This window comes from Cucurbita maxima, unplaced genomic scaffold (genome assembly GCF_002738345.1).
Source record: "Cucurbita maxima cultivar Rimu unplaced genomic scaffold, Cmax_1.0 Cma_Scf00063, whole genome shotgun sequence".
Taxonomy (NCBI): Eukaryota; Viridiplantae; Streptophyta; class Magnoliopsida; order Cucurbitales; family Cucurbitaceae; genus Cucurbita; species Cucurbita maxima.
This window is the reverse complement of record NW_019272079.1, coordinates 291,025-309,820: the sequence shown is the minus strand read 5'-3', so window position 1 is coordinate 309,820 and position 18,796 is coordinate 291,025. Positions and strand designations below refer to the sequence as shown.

At 37.6% G+C, this 18,796-nt stretch overlaps 2 protein-coding genes and 1 pseudogene across 3 annotated transcripts; all 3 read left to right on the top strand.

The window, feature by feature from the left end:
* Positions 1 to 1,604: 1,604 nt before the first annotated feature.
* On the top strand, positions 1,605 to 5,616 carry LOC111472039. Its single transcript, XM_023117730.1, has 4 exons — positions 1,605 to 1,998; positions 3,701 to 4,095; positions 4,707 to 4,900; positions 4,974 to 5,616. The coding sequence occupies exons 1-4, from the start codon at positions 1,706 to 1,708 to the stop codon at positions 5,379 to 5,381; spliced, it is 1,290 nt and encodes a 429-aa protein (XP_022973498.1). The 5' UTR covers positions 1,605 to 1,705; the 3' UTR covers positions 5,382 to 5,616.
* A 4,780-nt stretch (positions 5,617 to 10,396) lies between these two features.
* Positions 10,397 to 15,140, top strand: LOC111472047 (ras-related protein RABC2a-like). 2 transcript variants are annotated; one of them, XM_023117743.1, is made up of 7 exons: positions 10,397 to 10,624; positions 10,893 to 10,961; positions 11,654 to 11,719; positions 12,345 to 12,466; positions 13,366 to 13,494; positions 14,687 to 14,835; positions 15,121 to 15,140. In XM_023117743.1, the coding sequence occupies exons 1-6, from the start codon at positions 10,486 to 10,488 to the stop codon at positions 14,795 to 14,797; spliced, it is 636 nt and encodes a 211-aa protein (XP_022973511.1). In that variant the 5' UTR covers positions 10,397 to 10,485; the 3' UTR covers positions 14,798 to 14,835; positions 15,121 to 15,140. The 2 variants fall into 2 exon arrangements, with proteins under 2 accessions (XP_022973511.1, XP_022973510.1); XM_023117742.1 differs by lacking the exon at positions 15,121 to 15,140 and having other exon boundaries at positions 14,687 to 14,913.
* Positions 15,141 to 17,808: 2,668 nt separating this feature from the next.
* Positions 17,809 to 18,518, top strand: LOC111472060 (annotated as a pseudogene).
* The last annotated feature ends 278 nt before the right edge of the window (positions 18,519 to 18,796 follow it).

The window sequence follows — 18,796 nt, the reverse complement described above, 5'->3', positions numbered from 1 at the left end:
GTATGTTTAGGGCATAAACCAACCGTAAGGATAAAAATGACCAAAATGCCCCTACAATATCTGCTATATTGTTTTAAGGCTTTAATGAACTTTGGATGACACGTTACATAGCACTTATTTACGACCTTATGAATGAGTTATGCATAATTTTACGATGTTTAAGGATGAGTATGATATATATGCTTTGAAGTACGACTTTATGAACCTCATAAACCGTCGTATACTTAGGTTCTGCCTTAGCCTTTTATGACATATCCCTAGAGTAAGAAGAATTACGATTTTTCTGACCCTAAGCCTAATACGATACCCAGTTAGCTAGACACCACTTTATTAAACTTTTCGTTAGGATCTCATATGTTTTCTAACCTAGGTGGGATGTCTAGCTCAGACTCGAGATGTTAGACTCCTATGTCGTAGGAGACAAAAGGAGAATGTCAGAGCCATTATTGATCGTTTCTAGATAAATGAACTAAGAGCTTCATGGATATCAAGACTACAAGTTTGATGAACGAATCAATTAGAGTAACTAACACATGTTTAATGAATCTTAGTCTATGATTGGTCCGAGAGTCATATTTAGGGTTGATTTTGATTGTATGGGTTGCCTCGGGGTGATTAGGGTGCAACTTTTAGTTGTGAACTTGTCTCAACTTATGAGGTTTACTTAGTAAAAAGAAATACGACATCTGTCCTGTACTATTTAGAGTCTGGAATAACGTATAATATAAAGCCTATTAGGGTTTAGGGAGCTTCTAGTTAATGTTCAGTAGTAGACACGAACGAAACCTATTAGGGAAACCGTAGAGAGTTTGCTAATAGGTAGACTTGATCCATACTTCTCGATTCAGCTTAGAGCCCAAGATTTGATGAGGGAACCCTTACTCGTAAGTCGAACGGGTATTGACTTAAACAGACCAAAGAGATTGGCTAAGTGCACCTAGAACTGCAAGTATCCACGATAGGTGGCCCTATTGTACGAGTGACGAGGTTCAATAAAAGAATTAACCTGATAAGGCTAGATAACCAAATTATGAAACTGACTAACCCTAAAGCCGAGATAAAACACAAAGCCTATAAGTAGCTTGCTTACTAGGTATTTGAGTCAGGGAATGCAAACACATGCAACACATGCAACATGGGCAAGAACCTATCATTTAAAACCATAGTCTCTTAGGTGGCCTCTAGTCTTGACAAATTGGATGTATAGTACTTCCCTACACATGACCCACACGTGCGAGTATGCTCGGTGTCGTTGCTGTTTCTACTCTAGTATCTCGTCCTTTGTATCGTGCCAAACTAATTCGTTCTTCATCGCCTTTTGGGTCTTTTACACTCTCAGACAACAAGGGTGTGTTGAGTGGCAAAGTGGGGTTGAGGGCGTTTTTGAAGAAGAGGGCGGCGTGGGCTGGGTGCAGATATCTCATGGTTGCCTCTATCCGAAACTACGAGATTTCTAGCGAAGCTGAACTACTCTGCTATTTTTTTTTTCTTCAATTCATTACAAAAAAAACAATATTCAACCGACCCTAAATTTTATAATTTGGATTAGATAGTCTAAATGGATCGGATTTTTAAGTTTTGTAAGACATAAATATAGGTTGGTTGAGAAGAACACTTGTCTCGACATCCTTTCCTCCTCAACTAACCCATTTACTCTCCACAAGCAACTACACTGCGCGTCTTTGTCCGCCACCGCCACCACCAAATGCGGTGGCCGGCCTCGAAGACTGGCGGGCTTGGCCTCATTGCCATATCATACATCTCCATTGACTACCTCAGCCACCTCTCGCCGGCATGGCATGCCCGTCTCCAGCCAGCTCTTTGGTCCCTTCTTGCCCTTGCCGCCGTCGTTCGTGTTCCCTTCTACAAGCACTGGTCCTCCGAGTTCCGTTCCGCCATTCCATTTCTCTCCTCCATGCTCTTCATGCTCGCCACTCTGCTCTTTGAAGCTCTTTCCGTTCGTTTCGTCACCGCCGTCCTCGGTCTTGATTGGCACAGGTGACTCTAAGATCTGGATTTCTCTCTTTTGTGATACGTCTGTTAGCAGATAAAAAATAGTTGTGGATTTCTTGAATGATCAAGTTTGATTTCGACTTGGAGGTATCAGATCGACTTCTGATTTTTGAGCTGCGAAAACCTAAAATTAATTCCTCATCATATTAGATGTTTATGTTTAGGTGCGATTCTGCGTATCTGCGTTAATTAACTTGCCAGATTTGGAATATTTTTCATTTTCTTGTGTGAATCAAGAGATTGAGGATGGATCTGATATTTTTGGAGAGTAGTTTAGCTTGAGTTAACGGATTTCAAACTTCACGAAGGCGTTGACTGAATCTTTTTAAAAGCATTTATAACCTGATTGTTAGTGTAATTATGAGACAGAAATGGCTTACCCGTTTTTTGTAAAGGATTTCTGATTTTAGATCCATAATCGTTTCATAGCTCATTAGATTTGGTTTCTATCACAAATGGAAAGAGATCTGGCTAATAAATTCATTTTTTGCTCCCCGTATATTGACATTTTCCTATTCCTGTCAGAACCAAGTTTAGATGTTGCAGAGCGTCAGCCAATTGGTGTTCTTATTTTCATTTTGTAAAGATGGGTCTCACTTTGTTTCTTTTTTTGGATCTTAAATTAATGCTGCCCATAATGCTTCCTGTTGCATCCGTTATTGGTGGACTAATGGCTTTTCATCCATTTATTTAATCTAGTTCCTATGTTTATTTATAATATATTATGAAATTAACGAGATGCATTGAATGTGGATGAACGTTGATGCAGCCATTATGTTTAAAGAAGTCTACAAAGTCCTTGCTAGTTAGTTTTGAGGATTGATTCTTGCAAGAACTAGCAAGATTTTGATTAATCAGAGTAATTTCGATCTTGCCAACAAACATATTTGCATGTGTTTAGTAGTCTTTTTGATACCCAGTTTTGTTTTTGTTCTGTAGCAATTCAAGATCGTATTAGTAGATCAATCTTTTGTTATGATATACAGTAGATCAATCTTTTGTTATGATATACAGTAGATCAATCTTTTGTTATGATATACAGTGTGAGATCCCACATTGATTGGGGAGGAGAATGAAACATTCTTTATAAGGGCGTAGAAACCTCTCCCTAGTAGACGCGTTTTAAAAACCTTTAGATGAAGCCCGAAAGGGAAAGCTAAAAAGGACAATATTTGCTAGCGGTGGGCTTTGACCATTACAAATGGTATCAGAGCGAGACATTAAGCGATGTGTCAGCGAGGAGGTTGAGCCTCAAAGGGGGTTACACGAGATGGTGTGCCAGCAAGGATGTCGAAGGGGGGGAGTGGATTGGGGGGTCCCACATCGATTTGAGAAGGGAACGAGTGTCAGCGAGGATGCTGGGCTCCGAAAGAGGGTGGATTGTGAGATCCCACATCGGTTGGGGAGGAGAATGAAACATTCTTTATAAGGGTGTGGAAATCTCCCCATAGCAAACACGTTTTAAAAACCTTTAGGGGAAGCTTAAAAGGGAAATTTAAAAAGGACAATATCTGCTAGCGGTGGGCTTGAGCCATTACATACGAACTTCCATTACAGCATAAAGCTGGAATGAAACTTTCAAAAGATCTATTTTCTGTTGCTCATTAACAAATATGCAGTTTCATTCCCCTGTTGGTTTTGTTTTCAGTTCAATTTCTAAGATCGTGACTTTCTTGACATTTGACAGTGACACATCTCCTCTTCCTGATACGGGCCAATGGCTTCTCCTGGCGTTGAACGAGAAACTTCCTCATACTGTTGTGGAGATATTGAGAGCTCGGATTATTGGATTGCATCACTTCCTGATGTTGTTCATTATGCTTGCATTCTCTGTGCTGTTTGGCTCAGTAAAAGCTCCTGGACTCGGATTAGGTGCGAGGTATATGTTCACCATGGCAATTGGCCGACTTCTTAGAGCCATAACTTTTGTATCTACAATTCTGCCATCTGCAAGGCCATGGTGTGCCTATACTCGATTCCGAGTCCCAGCATATCCTCATCGTTGGGCACAGAAGTACTATGTTCCTTATGCTGAAGATGCTGATACAATTCGCCAGTTAATAAATCAGGACACAGCTTTTGGTAAGTGACTAACTGAAAACCATCATATTTAAGAGCAATTTAATGCTGCATTTTTTAAAATGTTAAGCACTCGAACTGCTTTGTAAGAAAATACTTGTCACTTTCATTGTGAGATCTCACGTTGATTGGAGAGGAGAATGAAGTATTCCTTATGTGTGTGGAAACTTCTCCCTAGCAGACGCATTTTAAAACCTTAAGGAGAAGCCCGGAAGGGAAAGCCTAAAGAGGACAATATCTGCTAGCAGTGGGCCTAGGCTATTACAAATGGTATTAGAGCCGGGTAGTGTGCCACCGAGGATTCTAAGCCCCCAAGGAGGGTGGATTGTGAGATCCCCACATTGGTTGGAAAGGGGAATGAAACATTCCTTATAAGGGTGTGGAAACCTCTCCCTAGCAAACGTGTTTTAAAATCTTAAGGGAAAGCCCAAAGAGGACAATATTTGCTAACGGTGAGCCTTGACTATTACATTCATAATACTCAACGTAGAACCAAACATCAAGATTCGATGATGATTTGTTATTGAGATGTATTAGCTTTGTAGAAGATAGTTTGCACATAATGAATTCAAATTTCTCTATTTTCTGAGTTAACGTGTAAAATGTTTTCCCAGCTGATCCGGGACAGATTCTTGGTGACTTCAGACCTGATTGGGGTAAAATGAGCTTCTTAATAGATTTCCTACGACCAACACCCTCTGAAGGATCTTCTTGGTACAATGTACTTAAGAAGGCCGGGGGTGGCTGCAACGACCTTGTATACAGCGGCCACATGCTCGTTGCCGTGCTCACGGCCATGGCCTGGACGGTATAAACTCTAGTGTGCAATGTGTTGATGTGATATATTGTTCTTTTCTTGGCTAATATATGCACTGAAACAGGAGGCTTATGGAGGTCTTAGCTCAGCAGTTGTATGGTTTTTTGTAATACACAGCGCTCAACGTGAAATACGAGAACGCCACCATTACTCTGTCGATTGTGTTGTTGCAATATACGTTGGCATCCTCTTATGGAAAATGACTGGTTTCATTTGGTCAGCGAAAGACGTCGTGAAACGAAAGAGGCTAGCAAAGTTGGAGAAAATTCAAAGTAAACTGGTACAAGCTGCAAAAGATGCAGACATTGATGAAGTTAGAGAACTTCTAAAAGAAATAGAGCTAACCAGTCAAGAGAGCAACAAAGAAGACAACCGAGGCCAGAGCGGAGTATTATGGTTCTTTGCTTGTGCAACGATATTTGCTGCGTTTGTCATCGTTCTTCTAGCGTTCACATGGACAAGTGATGGATAAATTTACTCGTAGTGATGACACGTTCCACGGTTTCACGAACACGAACACTGGTTATCCAATGCGAGTTTTGTATTGGTATCGGACTGCTCGGACTGCTCCCTCCGCCAAAGAATGGGGAAAAACTGATAATTCTTGGTTAGTTTATTGTAGAGTGTAATGAATGATGGTATGGTTTTTGATTGTCTTGTTTGATAAGTTAATTAGAAACCATTTATGGGTTTTGTGTTGTTATCCATACGAGATGAAATCTACTTGAGAGACTTAGTTCATGATTGGATACGAATACTTAAGGTATTAGATATAATTATAAGGGTAAAATAGACTTCTGATTAAGCTGTAATTATGAAAATAATCGACTTGCATGTAATCTGTAAGTCCGTACGGTCCCGATACTAGTTCATAATAACACCAAAAAGATAAATTTAGTTGAAAGAAAATTTTAAGTGTTCAAACTAATATTTAATATATTAGTAGAGTGAGATATTGAATGGGGATGAGATTACTCACCTAATTCGATTTCCAGAAAACTCTTCTCGAGATATCAACTTTTTTCGATCTCTTGAACAAAATCTTCCTCTTCCTTCCCTAAATCTAGATGTATAGGGCTTGTTGGACGAATTTCATTCTCACCTCCCGATTTGGTGGTCAAAACTCTCGAGTTTGTGGGCTTCTTCCATTGTAGAAAGTAAACCTATTGGTCAGGTCAAATAAAACCTCCTCGACCTTCCATCCCTCGTGAAAACCTTTCATTATTATCATAAGCTAACTAAATTGGTTTGATTTCAATTAGCTAAGACAAACCTAGACAAAGCTACAAAATCAGGGGAAAAATATATATGGGACTTGGGGTCCCCTCAAGAATAGTCGTGAGCATGTCAAGATTACAACACCGCACGGATGAAAAAGTATGACCGTGACACTCAACATGCAAGTTAGGGATCATACTGTGAGATCCTACATCAGTTGGAGAGGAGAACAAAGCACCCTTTATAAGGGTGTGGAAACTTCTTCCTATACGCATTTTAAAAACTTTGAGGTGAAGCCCGAAAAGGAAAAATCCAAAAATGACAATATTTACTAACTGTGGGCTTGAGTCGTTACACGTACACTTGTATAACAAGCTACTTACCTCAAAGAAACTTCAAAACGTGAGATGATAGCGTGTTTCATCATATAAAACTTCCAAGAATTCCAAATATACGTATACGTATATATATATATACATATATATACACATATACATATACGTATACGTATACGTATGTTCATCCATATGTCAACAAATAATTTAATGAATAAAAATGTAAGAAAATATTTTCCAACAATTTATATTTTAATATAGTATGATCACGAGATATACATTTAGTAAACAATTATATTTATTTAATAAACTAAACAACTTTACATCACATTATCGATTTAAATAAACAAAACATAATTAAAATAAAAAATAAAAAGAAATTTCAAAATTATTTTTACCACTAATAATTAGTTTTTAACAAAAAAAAAAAAAAAAACGCCATACTTTATTTTTACCCGAGTGGTTAGTACCTCGTTTCAATAATACTATTCATGTAACGACTTAATTTTCGAAGGACTCAAGTCATAAACGGCTACTTACAAAAGTGGATTAGATCAACTCATCAAGTTCCCATTGAAATAGGATCCACCCAAGGAAAAGTACTTGTCATTCGTTGGTTATTAGGGGCATCCCGAAAACGTGGCTTTCAAATTAAGTTCCGAATTAGTGGATGCTGCCAAAGGGAGTGGCGATGCCATACGTAAAAAGGAAGAGACTCATAGAATGGCAGAGGCAAATAGAGCTTTTGCACATTTTCGTTAATCCATGAACAGGATCTATATAGACACATAGGCCCATGGATCCATACATCTCGATCGGAAAAGAATCAATAGAAAAAGAAAGAATCGGAATTGATCGATATATTTCTCGAAACAAACGAAAAGGAAACGAAAGACGAAACGAGAAAAATAAGTGTGAAAGTTACTAAAAGGATTCAATTAACAAAACAAATACACGGGACACCTAATACAAAAGAAAACTTATAGGGCTGATCTTCGTGTGCTAGAGAGAAGACCGAAAAGTTTGTGTTAAGCATAAAGAAAGTAGGTTTTTGTCTTGTTTAGGCATTTGGTGTCCTTTCGGCCAGCCTACTTATCGACAGAGCCACCCTCTTTGGGGTCAGTGAGGAGGAAAATCCCCCACTCCGACGGTTTTCTTGTGTTAAAAATGGATACTTCTTGGTGTTTGCTGGAATTCCGACTTGGAGAGAAAATCAAAATATGATTTGGATCTGCTAGCCTCGTATAGTTACATAGTTCTGTTATGCTCCCATCTTCGACTACCTGATTCATTATTAGTAGACTCTTGATCTTATTTTGTAGCTAAATACCACACGTCTTGGTTCAGAGGCTATCGGAAGACAACCACTCAGTTCTCTAGGTTTATACAAGCTTAGGTAGGGTTTCTAAACCCTCTAACTATGTGTTTCTATGGTTCTAACCCCACGTAAGTCCTCATCGATCTGAGTCCATGTAACAATCGAAAATTAAAAAGAAAAATAAAAATAAAATAAAATTTGTCGTACATCGATTAGATTAAGAAAGTGGGGAGTTAGGACTCTAATATAAAAAGGGAGGTCGATTGGCTTATTGAGTCACAACAATTGTTTCGTTTCATCCCATTTTGGCGATTTGGAGCTAGTCCGAGAATCCATGTTCTAACGGCTTTGACTCAGCCTCTTGACTCATTCAGTTTGGATTTGATATTTTTGAATGCTCTTCAAGAGCCATTTCCAACACGTTTGGAGACATGGCGTCCTATGAAACATACATGTTCGACACGTATGTATGCCTCATAGAGAAAAGTATGGAGGTATGAGTTGCATCATAAGTATATGCCATGAGGGGATCTTATACATTTTGTATGTCATGTGCATCGGGATATTTTTCCATTATGATTAGTACAGACACATACATTAAGATATCTATTTACACTGTTATATTATGCAAGCTTCTTTCCCTAAGGCTCCAGCAATGTAAGCAAGTGCTAGTTGAAGGTCAGGCCTAGGGGTATGTATATGAGCACGTCTGGTGGGTCCACGTGTGCGTGCATGGACCGTGTATAGAGAGAAACTACACATTCAACTCCGTCTGGGCTGAAAAGTAGAGTTCAAGGTCATGATGTTTTTATTAAAAGATAGGTCCCACCATAATTGCAAGTAATTGCATTTCTCGGGCTACGTATTGAATATTTCTTTAAATATTCAAGTCACGTGCTACTTCTTTTTCAGGTAAAGATAAGGCACCCTTGTGTAGCGGATGACTTCACTATAGAGGCCATGAGAATGAAGTTAGGGGTAGGTTAGATTAGAGCGTTTTCATTCTTTTGAAATTATTGTTGTTTTGATTTCCGCTGTTATTGTTTACATCACTGTTACCTTTATTTTAAATGAACTTTGCAAACGTTTAAGTCTATGACAACGTTTAGACGTTTATATTTCTAAACGAATTTTTATACATATTAGGCATGTCATGCATGTAGTAGCGACTTCATTTTAGTAGTAAAAATAGGGTCATTACAATCTATTTCCCGTAGTTCATCATGGTCTAGCTTAATCACGAGCCTTATCATGTTGTGATATCTCATCACTCTACTTATCGGAGAATAACTACCCATCAATGTTCTATACAGGATTCTCAAGAGTTTTATCGTATCGAGGTCTAGTTTTCATAGTCTGGCTTAATCGAGCCCTCATCAGCTTGTGATATCATCACTAGGCTCATCGAAGCGTATCTACTCATCGAAGTTCTACATGGGATCTTAGGAAAAATTGGATTGCTATTTACTATAGCTCGTGGGGTATACCTATATGTCATGATTTGTGAGGCATGACGTCATTTTGGTTCGAACGTGGTTTATTAGAACATTATGAAAAGTTGTCAATCGAGTAACAATTTCGTCTACTAGAAAAGAAGATGTAAGTCCATAAGTAGGTCTCGATAATCGTATAAGCACTAATATCACTATCGTCAACGCATAAGATCATAATTTTAATAAAACTCGAGAATTATGATTCATTCTACATATCTCAACCATTGTAAATTTAGGGACGAACCTATATCATACAATCATGGGGCTAAATGAGCTAACCAACTTATCGAGGTCCCGACCATTATACCATAATTATCAGATAAGCTCAATACTAGCTTATTCATACACGTTCAAATTCATTCTATAAGTATTCTACAAATCTCTTCTTCGAGCGAATAATTCTCTTCAATCCTTGAAGATTTTTTTTTTTTTCGAGAGGCTCCCACAAGCCCTGTTCATGTTTCAAGTCACGACATGGAAGACTTCACGGGAAATATTTCATTTACCAAATTTAAAGAAAAATCCCGACATACAATTTCTCTATATTTCTTCAACTTAAGTTTGCAAGTCAATTCCACGACTTCTATCGTGAATGTCGGGTTCATTCCCAACAACATGGACCATTGTTATAAGGATTAAAAATAAAAAAAACGTGATATTTTCTATTTTTAACAAAATTAAGAATATTTTAATATTTGTAATCGAGATTAGTAATACATTCTGACTCGTAAATATTTAATATTTGAACTTTATGAAATTTTAATAATTAATATAATATATATGGTATTATAAATAATATATTTTAAAAAAATATTAAAAATATAACCCGACATTTTGGGCGTGTATACCTCTAAGTATCATAAATTCTTCGATTTTTTAATTATAATTAACTTAAATGAATAAAAATTATAAATGATTATTTAATTTAAGGTTCGGTTCGGTTCGGTTCGGTTCGGTTCGGTTCGGTTCGGTTCGGTTCGGTTCGATGAAATTTAAAGTTTTAAAAAGGTAATTTCAGCCGTTTTCTTGTGAGGTCCTCTGGCGCTTTATTCTTTTTTTTTTTTCAATCCAACAATGCGTAGTGAAGGAAACCACGTCGCCATTGGCATCTATAAATACCTCTCTCTCTCCTCGTTTTGCTTTGTAAACTCCATTTTTAGAGAGAGAAACGAAGAAGCATTGGTTCATTAGCTGAGAGATACAGAACTGAGAATGGGATCGCCGTCCGGCCAGATCAGTGGCTACGATCTCTCATTTAAGGTGCTTCTTATCGGCGATTCCGGCGTCGGTAAAAGTAGCCTTCTACACACCTTCATTTCCGCCTCTGTGGACAATCTCACTCCCACTATTGGTACTTCCTTTTTCTAACTCAATCGATTATGTTCCTTCTCTTTATCTACTCTCAATCTGTTTGGTTGCTTCGAAAATTAAGTGATTGAGTTGATTCTTTGTGTTGCATTGTGCTTCTTCTAGTAGGTTTCGATTTGTTCATTTGAATTTAATGGAGAAAGTAGAGGAGTTGGAGATTTTAGATTGAGGAAAGTATAGGTGATTTGTGGAATTGAATTTATTCTGATTAGTTGTTCTAAGGGAGAATTCGTGTTCACTGTCATCTATAGGTGTGGATTTCAAGATCAAGCAACTTACGATTGGTGGGAAGAGATTGAAGCTGACTATTTGGGATACCGGTAATGAACTGAATCAAATGGATCTCTGTTTTACGTTTTTTATGATTTCAATTTTGGAGTTGGACACTGAACTTTGGATCGTTTTGAAAATTTAAATATAGGCTAAAATATATTTTTAGTAAGATTTTTTTAACCTATATTTAAATTTTCAAAATAATAAGATTTTTTTTTCTGTCCTTTTAATGATTTTGCCTCTATAGTTGGCAAGTATTGCAATCGAACATCTAGGGTTAAATTTATTTCTGTGATCGAGGCATATTAAGAGAGAGGTAATTGAATCACTTACCCATATTTCATCCATAAGTTATTTGTCAATGAAAAAAAATAATAATAAGTCAAAGATTTCATTGCGATATTTTTTTTTGAAGGACTTGTATTTTAATAGATTGTGGGCAGGGAGGAAAAGATAACTCTTATTTGGAACCGTTTTTTGGTCTCTGTTCTGTTAATTTATGTTGCAATTACACTTTCTTTTCCATTAATGACTGAAGATATTTAAGTTCTCCATGCAAGATGGTTACGCTTGCTTGCTTATAAGTATAAACTAAAAAACAATTCACTCGTCAAAAGGTGGATGGCTTCCTGAAGCATTGAATTATCCATTCAAAATTTGTTGAGAGCTTCAAAATTAATAATTTAATGTTACTTAAAGAAAAGGTGGGCTGACTTATTGAAGATTTAACATGGCGCAGCTGGGCAAGAGAGGTTCAGATCACTAACTAGTTCATACTACAGAGGTGCTCAAGGGATCATTCTTGGTAAGCTATCAAATGGTAATCTTGTGCTTCGAATTAGATGCATTCAGTGATTTACTGTCAGCTTTCAGAGTCCATTGAATGTACTAAAACATATCAAACGATGTATTACAATGAATCTCAGCTTTTTTGGTATGTGCTGATAGAGTATTGATTGAGTTGATCATGCCAATGAATTAGGAGAAGGATATGCAGAAGATCGTTCGTTATTTTTCTTCTTATTCTCTAAAACCTCTTTTACAATTAACGAATCGGAAATTATTTATAGATTCATTTTGTTGAATTCTCTCTGAACTCAAATTATGGTCAAGATGGGGCTAGTTATTTCAGTCATTGGATGAATATGAAGGTGCACTGTCTAGCTTGAGATACTGCTTTCGTGAAGTTGATTGATTAGAATTTGAGGTACCGGATTGATGGGTATTTTTGGATAGAACTCTATTGTTTATGTTTCATTCTTTTCTATTTCCTCTTTTAAAAGAAGTGCACGTTCGTTGTGAAATGTGTTAGTTCTCATCAAACTCTTTAGATCCTAAAGTGAGAATTCATGAAGAATTCTAAAGTGACACTTTCTTATATTACATTACTTTTGGTCTAGTGATATTGTTGTAATTTTTGTTTGTCTTAGTATATGATGTGACTCGGAGAGAAACCTTTACAAACCTATTGGATGTATGGGCAAATGAAGTTGAGCTTTATTTGACAAATCAGGACTGTGTCAAGATGCTCGTTGGAAACAAAGTTGATAGGGTAAGTCCTTTGTATCTCTTACGACACTCATGGTCAATAATACAGTTTATAAATGCATAAACTAGGATGTCTATGTGTAAAATGGAAGGATTAGACACTAATGACTTTATCGAAAATGGCATGATAATCTGATCTGAAAGGACCTCAGACCATTAAGTATTTGAGGATGCTTAGTCGCATTACTCTGTTGTCTGTTTTGGCTCATTACGTATTGTCGTCAGTCTCACAGTTTTAAAACGTGTGTACTAGAGGGAGGTTTTCACACCCTTATAAGGAATGCTTCATTCCCCTCAATCGATGTGGGATCTCACAATCCACCCCCTTGGGAGCCTAGCGTTCTTACTGGCACACCGCTCGGTGTCTTGCTCTGATACCATTTGTAACAGCTCAAAATCACCGCTAGTAAATATTGTCCGCTTTGGCCCTTTACATATAACCGTCAACCTAACGGTCGGAGAAGGGAACAAAGCATTCCTTTTAAGGGTATAGAAACTCTTCTTAGCAGACGTGTTTTAAAACTGTGAGGCTGACGGTGATACGTAATGGGTCAAAGCAGACAATATTTGCTACTAGTGGGTTGGGTTGTTACAAATGGTATCACAGCCAGGCACCCGGTGGTGTGCCAACAAGGACACTGGTTCCCAAGAGGGGTGGATTTTGAGATCCCACATTAGTTGGAGAGGGAAACAAAACATTCCTTATAAGGATGTGGAAACATTTTCCTGATACATAACGAGCCAAAAAAGACAATATCGGCTAATGGTGGGCTTGACATGTGCAGATTTATGGCATATCTAACAAAAAAAAAAAAAAAAAAANATTTATGGCATATCTAAAAAAAAAAAAAAAAAAAAAAAGTCAGAGCTGCAAAATTTATTAATGTGTTGCAATAATCTCAGGAATCTGAAAGTGCTGTAAGCAGAGAAGATGGGATTGCACTTGCCAACAAGCTTGGATCTTTGTTCCTTGAATGCAGCGCTAAAACCAGAGAAAATGTAGCGAAATGTTTTGAAGAACTTGCAATTAAGGTACTTTTTAATACAACAGTTATCATTTAATTACGTTAGAAAGAAAACCATTGACATTTTACATGTGAATATGATATGCAAAAACATAGCAGATTGGCTGTTGGTGGACACAGTAAATAGTTTAAGAAGTTGAGTGTAAAAATGGTTGTTTCCTTTTAAATACCGAAACATGTAGCCAATAGTAATAGTGATAAGTCGAAGCCCAAGCCCACCGCTAGCAATATTGTCCTCTTTGGGTTTTCCCTCAAAATTTTTAAAACGCATATGCTAGGGAGAAGTTTCCACACCAGGATAAAGAATGTTTCGTTCTCCTCTCCAACCGATGTGGGATCTCACAATCCATCCCCCTTTGGGGCCTAGCGTCCTCGATGACACTCGTTCCTCACTCCAATCGATGTGGTATCTCACAATCCACCCCCTTAGGAGCCCACTCGTTGACACTCGTTCCTTTCTACAATCGATGAGCGATCTCACAATCCACCCCCTTAGGGTCCCAGCATCCTTGCTGACACTCGTTCCTCTCTACAATTGATGTGGGATCTCACAATCCACCCCCCTCGGAGCCCAGCATCCTCGCTGGCACACCGCCCGAAACTAGGCTATGATACTATTTGTAACGGCTTAAGCCCACCGCTAGGAGATATTGTCCTCTTTTAGCTTTCTCTTTCGGGTTTCTCTTCAAGGTTTTTAAAACGTGTCTACTAGGGAGAGGTTTCCACATTCCTACAAAGAATGTTATGTTATCCTCTCCAACGGTTGTGGGATCTCACAATTAGATCTAGAGGTGAGAGGTGAGGCCACAGGAGGGGCAAAGATTCTGTATTTTAACTTTTTATATATGATTTTTTAATTATGAACATTTAGGAGGGAAAATAAGTGAAAAAAAACCCCTAAAAGTATGAACATCTTTATTTGATCTTCTCAATTTCCTGCCCTTGATTAGTACGCAAACAACACTTTTAGAATTAGAGGAAGCTCCCAAGAATTTGAGAAACGTGAAATTATTATTTGGAAACTTTGCATGTATGTGAGATCCCACGTTAGTTGGAGAGAGGAACGAACCTTTCCGTAGTAGACCTGTTTTAAATGAAAAATCCGGAAGGGAAAGTCTAAAGAGGACAATATCCGCTAGCAGTAGCCTTGGGCTGTTACATTATGTATTTCGTAATTGTTGATTGTAAATATTGTGCAGATAATGGAGGTTCCGAGTTTCTTGGAGGAAAGATCCAGTGTGGTAAAGAGGAACATGTTACGGCAAAAGCAGGAAGGTCAAGGTCAACGAAGTGGTGGTTGTTGCTCTTAGAAAGCAGCAGCTTATATAAAAACCTCATCATTGTATATGTAAGTTTCTTCTCTTACACTGTTGCTTTCACTATTCAGTAGTAAGTGATTATTTGTACAATCTGAAAAAAAAAAAAAAAAAAAAAAAAAAAAAAAAAAAAAAAAAAAAAAAAAAAAAAAAAAAAAAAAAAAAAAACTCTCATAAAATTACATTGATTTGCTTGTGGAAAGTAAGAATTTAGCATAAAAAGTTTAGAATTCAATCACATATTATCTTATTTAGTTTTTGAGTTGAGATGAAATTAAAAATTTACAAGGTGAATATTGATGAAACTTGACAAGCAGGGAAACGTCATAGAAAAAGTTACACAGCCTAATTCCTGTTAGATGAACAGGACTCTCCACAATGGTATGATATTATTCCCCTCCTCTTAATCAAGGCTCGACTCCTTTTCTTTTGGAGTCTTAGTCATTTTTTACTATGCCTTCGAGGCTCACAATATTTTTGTAGTTTGTTCGATATTTGAGGATTCTATTGACATGACTAAGTTTAGTGCATGACTCTGATACCATGTTAGATGAACATGACTCTCCACAATGGTATTATGATATTATCCACTTTGAGCATAAGCTCTCAACACTTCTCTCGAATAAAGTACGCCTCCCCTTAATCGAGGCTCGACTCCTTTTCTTTTGGAGTGTTAGCCATTTTTTATTATGCCTTTGAGGCTCACAATACTTTTGTAGTACTTTTGCTCGATATTTGAGGATTCTATTGACATGACTAAGTTTAGGGCACGACTCTGTTACCATGTTAAATGAACACATTCTTTGCTTTATGCTTCCCAAAAAGGTCTCACACCAATAGAGATAATATTCCTTAATTATAAACTCATGATCATTACTTTCATCCAACAATCCCAAGTCCGAATTTTTATAGAGATCGTTTGGTTCAAAGTTTTATTTAGGAGGTCTGGAAAAAAAAATGTCTGGAAATAGAATACCAGGTAATCAAATAAGAATTTTATACCAGTATTTTCAATAATTTTATTATTATTTAATTTTAGATAATTCAAAACACATTAATTGAAAAAAGAGGTGGATTTGTAATAGCACTCCCCTTTCATTAATTGATACTTTGAAACGGGTTTCATCTGGAATGAAAGAACAAAAAAGGATTTATGCGAGGATCCAATTCTAGGTTACGTTTCATGAATTACGACTCTCCACAATGGTATGATATTATCCACTTTGAGCATAATCTCTCATGGCTTTGTTTTAGGCTTTCTCAAAACGCCTCATACCAATGAAAATAGTATTTTTCATTTATAAACCTATGATCTTCCACTAAATTAACCAATGTGGGACTCACTCCCAATAATTCTCAACAATTCTCCCCTCAAACAAAGTACACTATAAGCCTCCCCTGAGGCTTATGGAGCTTTCAAATAGTCTCCTCTTAATCGAGGCTCGACTCCTTTCTCTAGAGCCCTCGAACAAAGTACACCCTTTGTTCGAAACTTTAGTCACTTTTGACTATACCTTCGAGACTCACAATTCTTTGTTCGATATTTGATGATTTTATTGACATGACTAAGTTTAGGGCATAGCTCTGATACCATGTGTTGGCTAGTTTAGGGCATAGCTCTGATACCATGTTATGAATTACGACTCTCCACAATGGTACGATATTGTCCACTTTGAGCATAAGCTCTGGTATCATAATAAAAGTAGCCATGCCCTAAACTAGCCAAGTTAAAACTGGAAGCAACAGTCTTCTACGTGTGTCATAATAAGAGTATGACGACGGAGAGCTCATTTGTGCAGCCTGCAATTCCGAAATTTGATGGGTACTATGATCATTGGGTGATGCTCATGGAAAACTTTTTGCGTTCAAAGGAGTATTGGGATTTGGTGGAGAATGGGATTTCTGTAGTAACAGAAGACATCGTTTCCACAGATGTCCAGAAGAAACACATTGAAGATCAGAAGTTGAAAGATTTGAAAACAAAGAATTATCTATTTTAAGACTTAGATCATTCGATCTTGGAGAAAATCCTCAACAAGAATACAGTAAAGAACATATGGGATTCTATGAAGTAGAAATATCAAGGTTCGACACGGGTAAAGCGTGTACATTTGCAAGCTATTCGAAAGGAGTTTGAAATGCTTCATATGAAGGCAGGAGAATCTGTAAATGAGTATTTTGCTCATACCCTTAGCATAGCCAACAAGATGAAATAAATGGTGAGAACAAAGGAGATATTGAACTAGTTGAAAAGATTCTGAGATCTATGACTCTCAAGTTTATTATGTGTTCCATTGAGGAGTCCAAGAATACAACCATCCTTAACCATTGATGAGTTGCAAAGCAGTTTGCTTGTGCATGAACAATGCATGAGTTCTCATGTTGAAGAAGAAAACAATTTGAAGATCACTCATGGTGAACAATCTGGAGGAAGGAGTCAAGGTCGTGGACGAGGCAGACAAACCTTCAACAAGGCCACAGTGGAGTGCTATAATTGTCACAACCTAAGACATTTTCAATGGGAATGTCAAAGCAAGGAGAAGGAGGAAAACTATGCAGAGACTTGAGAAGAGATGTTGCTGATGGCTTACGTGAATATGAATAAGGCCAATAGAGAAGATATGTGGTTCCTTGACTCGGGATGTAGCAATCATATGCGTGGGAAGAAGGAATATTTTTCAGATTTTGATGGAAGTTTCAGAGATTCAGTGAAGTTAGGCAACAACTCAGGCATGGATGTAACGAGAAAGGGTAACGTACGATTGCAAGTGAATGGAATCATACTGATAATCATAGGAGTGTTCTATGTGCCAGAGCTGAGGCATCTACTGAGTATTGGGAAATTGCAAGCAAAGGGGCTTAACATTTTGTTTCAAAATGGAACGTGCAAGGTGTTTAATCTTGAGAGAGGCTTAATTATGGAGACAAAGATGTCTTTGAATCAAATGTTCGTACTACATGCTATATCTCAGCCTATAGCAACCGTTCAAACTCAATTGAAACTTATGGGGAGAAGTGTTTCAAGGTCTCCATTGTACACTCCTCGCTCCAATTCCTATCACCATAGTCGGAGAAGCAAAAGAAACCCAAGTCCTTCCCCCTATCATTCCACTACCCGTTCCAGGAGAAGGAGCCATTCAAGTTCCCTCAGTTGCCGACGCAGAAGTAGGTCTTCCTCGTTATTTCCTTTCCCCAAATCGTCTAGTTCCAGTCCTAGTCGTGCATCCACTAATAAAAAACATTCCATAGAGAAGCTTAAGAAAGAGGAAGAAGAGAAGAAAAGGCATGAAGCAGAGTTGAAGAAGTTAGACGAAGATGCAACTAGGAGGATAGAAGAATTAATAAACAAGAATGTTGAAGAAAGGTAAACTCTAAAGAGACTAAATTAGAAATACAAAGGCGAATAGAGGAAGGTCGCAAGAAGTTGTTTGATGATGTTGATGTGCAACTTGAGAAAGAGAAAGAAGCCACCCTTACTGTTGCAAGACAAAAAGAAGAACAAGCACAGAAAGAGAAAGAAGAGCTAGATAAAATGTTGGAAGAGAATAGGAGAAGGGTAGAAGAAGCTCAACAACGATTAGCTCTAGAGCTGCAACGGAAGGAAGAAGAACGATATCGTGAGCTCGAGTTGATTCAGAGAACTAAGCTAGATGATAAGAGTTTAAGTTGTGTTTTGCTGGGAGTTAGTGAAGAGTCAAAAGCTTACGAACTATGATATAGAAGCGGCGGATGAAAATACTACAGAGGAAAATATTTCATCTGGCTCTTTGGCTGAAGCAAGCTCTCCTAGCTTAAATAAGGCGAGGAATAGGAGACCACCAGTTTGGATGAGAGACTATGCAATAGGAGAAGATTTTTGTGAAGAAGATGATGAAGCTAACTCGGTCATGTTTACCACTACTGATCCTGTAAACTTTGTAAGAAGACGCATTGATTTAAATGCGAATTGAAGAGAGAAATGGAGGCAAACTATGGATCTGGAAATGGAAGCAA

What these genes read in the sequence shown, in the direction of transcription:
- LOC111472039 (XM_023117730.1), top strand. Translation starts at nt 1,706, where the DNA reads ATGCGGTGGCCGGCCTCGAAGACTGGCGGGCTTGGCCTCATTGCCATA. An exon ending in CTCGGTCTTGATTGGCACAG is followed by an intron (nt 1,999 to 3,700) that starts GTGACTCTAAGA and finishes GACATTTGACAG; the next exon opens with TGACACATCTCCTCTTCCTG. An exon ending in TCACGGCCATGGCCTGGACG is followed by an intron (nt 4,901 to 4,973) that starts GTATAAACTCTA and finishes GCACTGAAACAG; the next exon opens with GAGGCTTATGGAGGTCTTAG.
- LOC111472047 (XM_023117743.1), top strand. Translation starts at nt 10,486, where the DNA reads ATGGGATCGCCGTCCGGCCAGATCAGTGGCTACGATCTCTCATTTAAG. An exon ending in TGCTCAAGGGATCATTCTTG is followed by an intron (nt 11,720 to 12,344) that starts GTAAGCTATCAA and finishes TGTTTGTCTTAG; the next exon opens with TATATGATGTGACTCGGAGA. An exon ending in TTGAAGAACTTGCAATTAAG is followed by an intron (nt 13,495 to 14,686) that starts GTACTTTTTAAT and finishes AATATTGTGCAG; the next exon opens with ATAATGGAGGTTCCGAGTTT.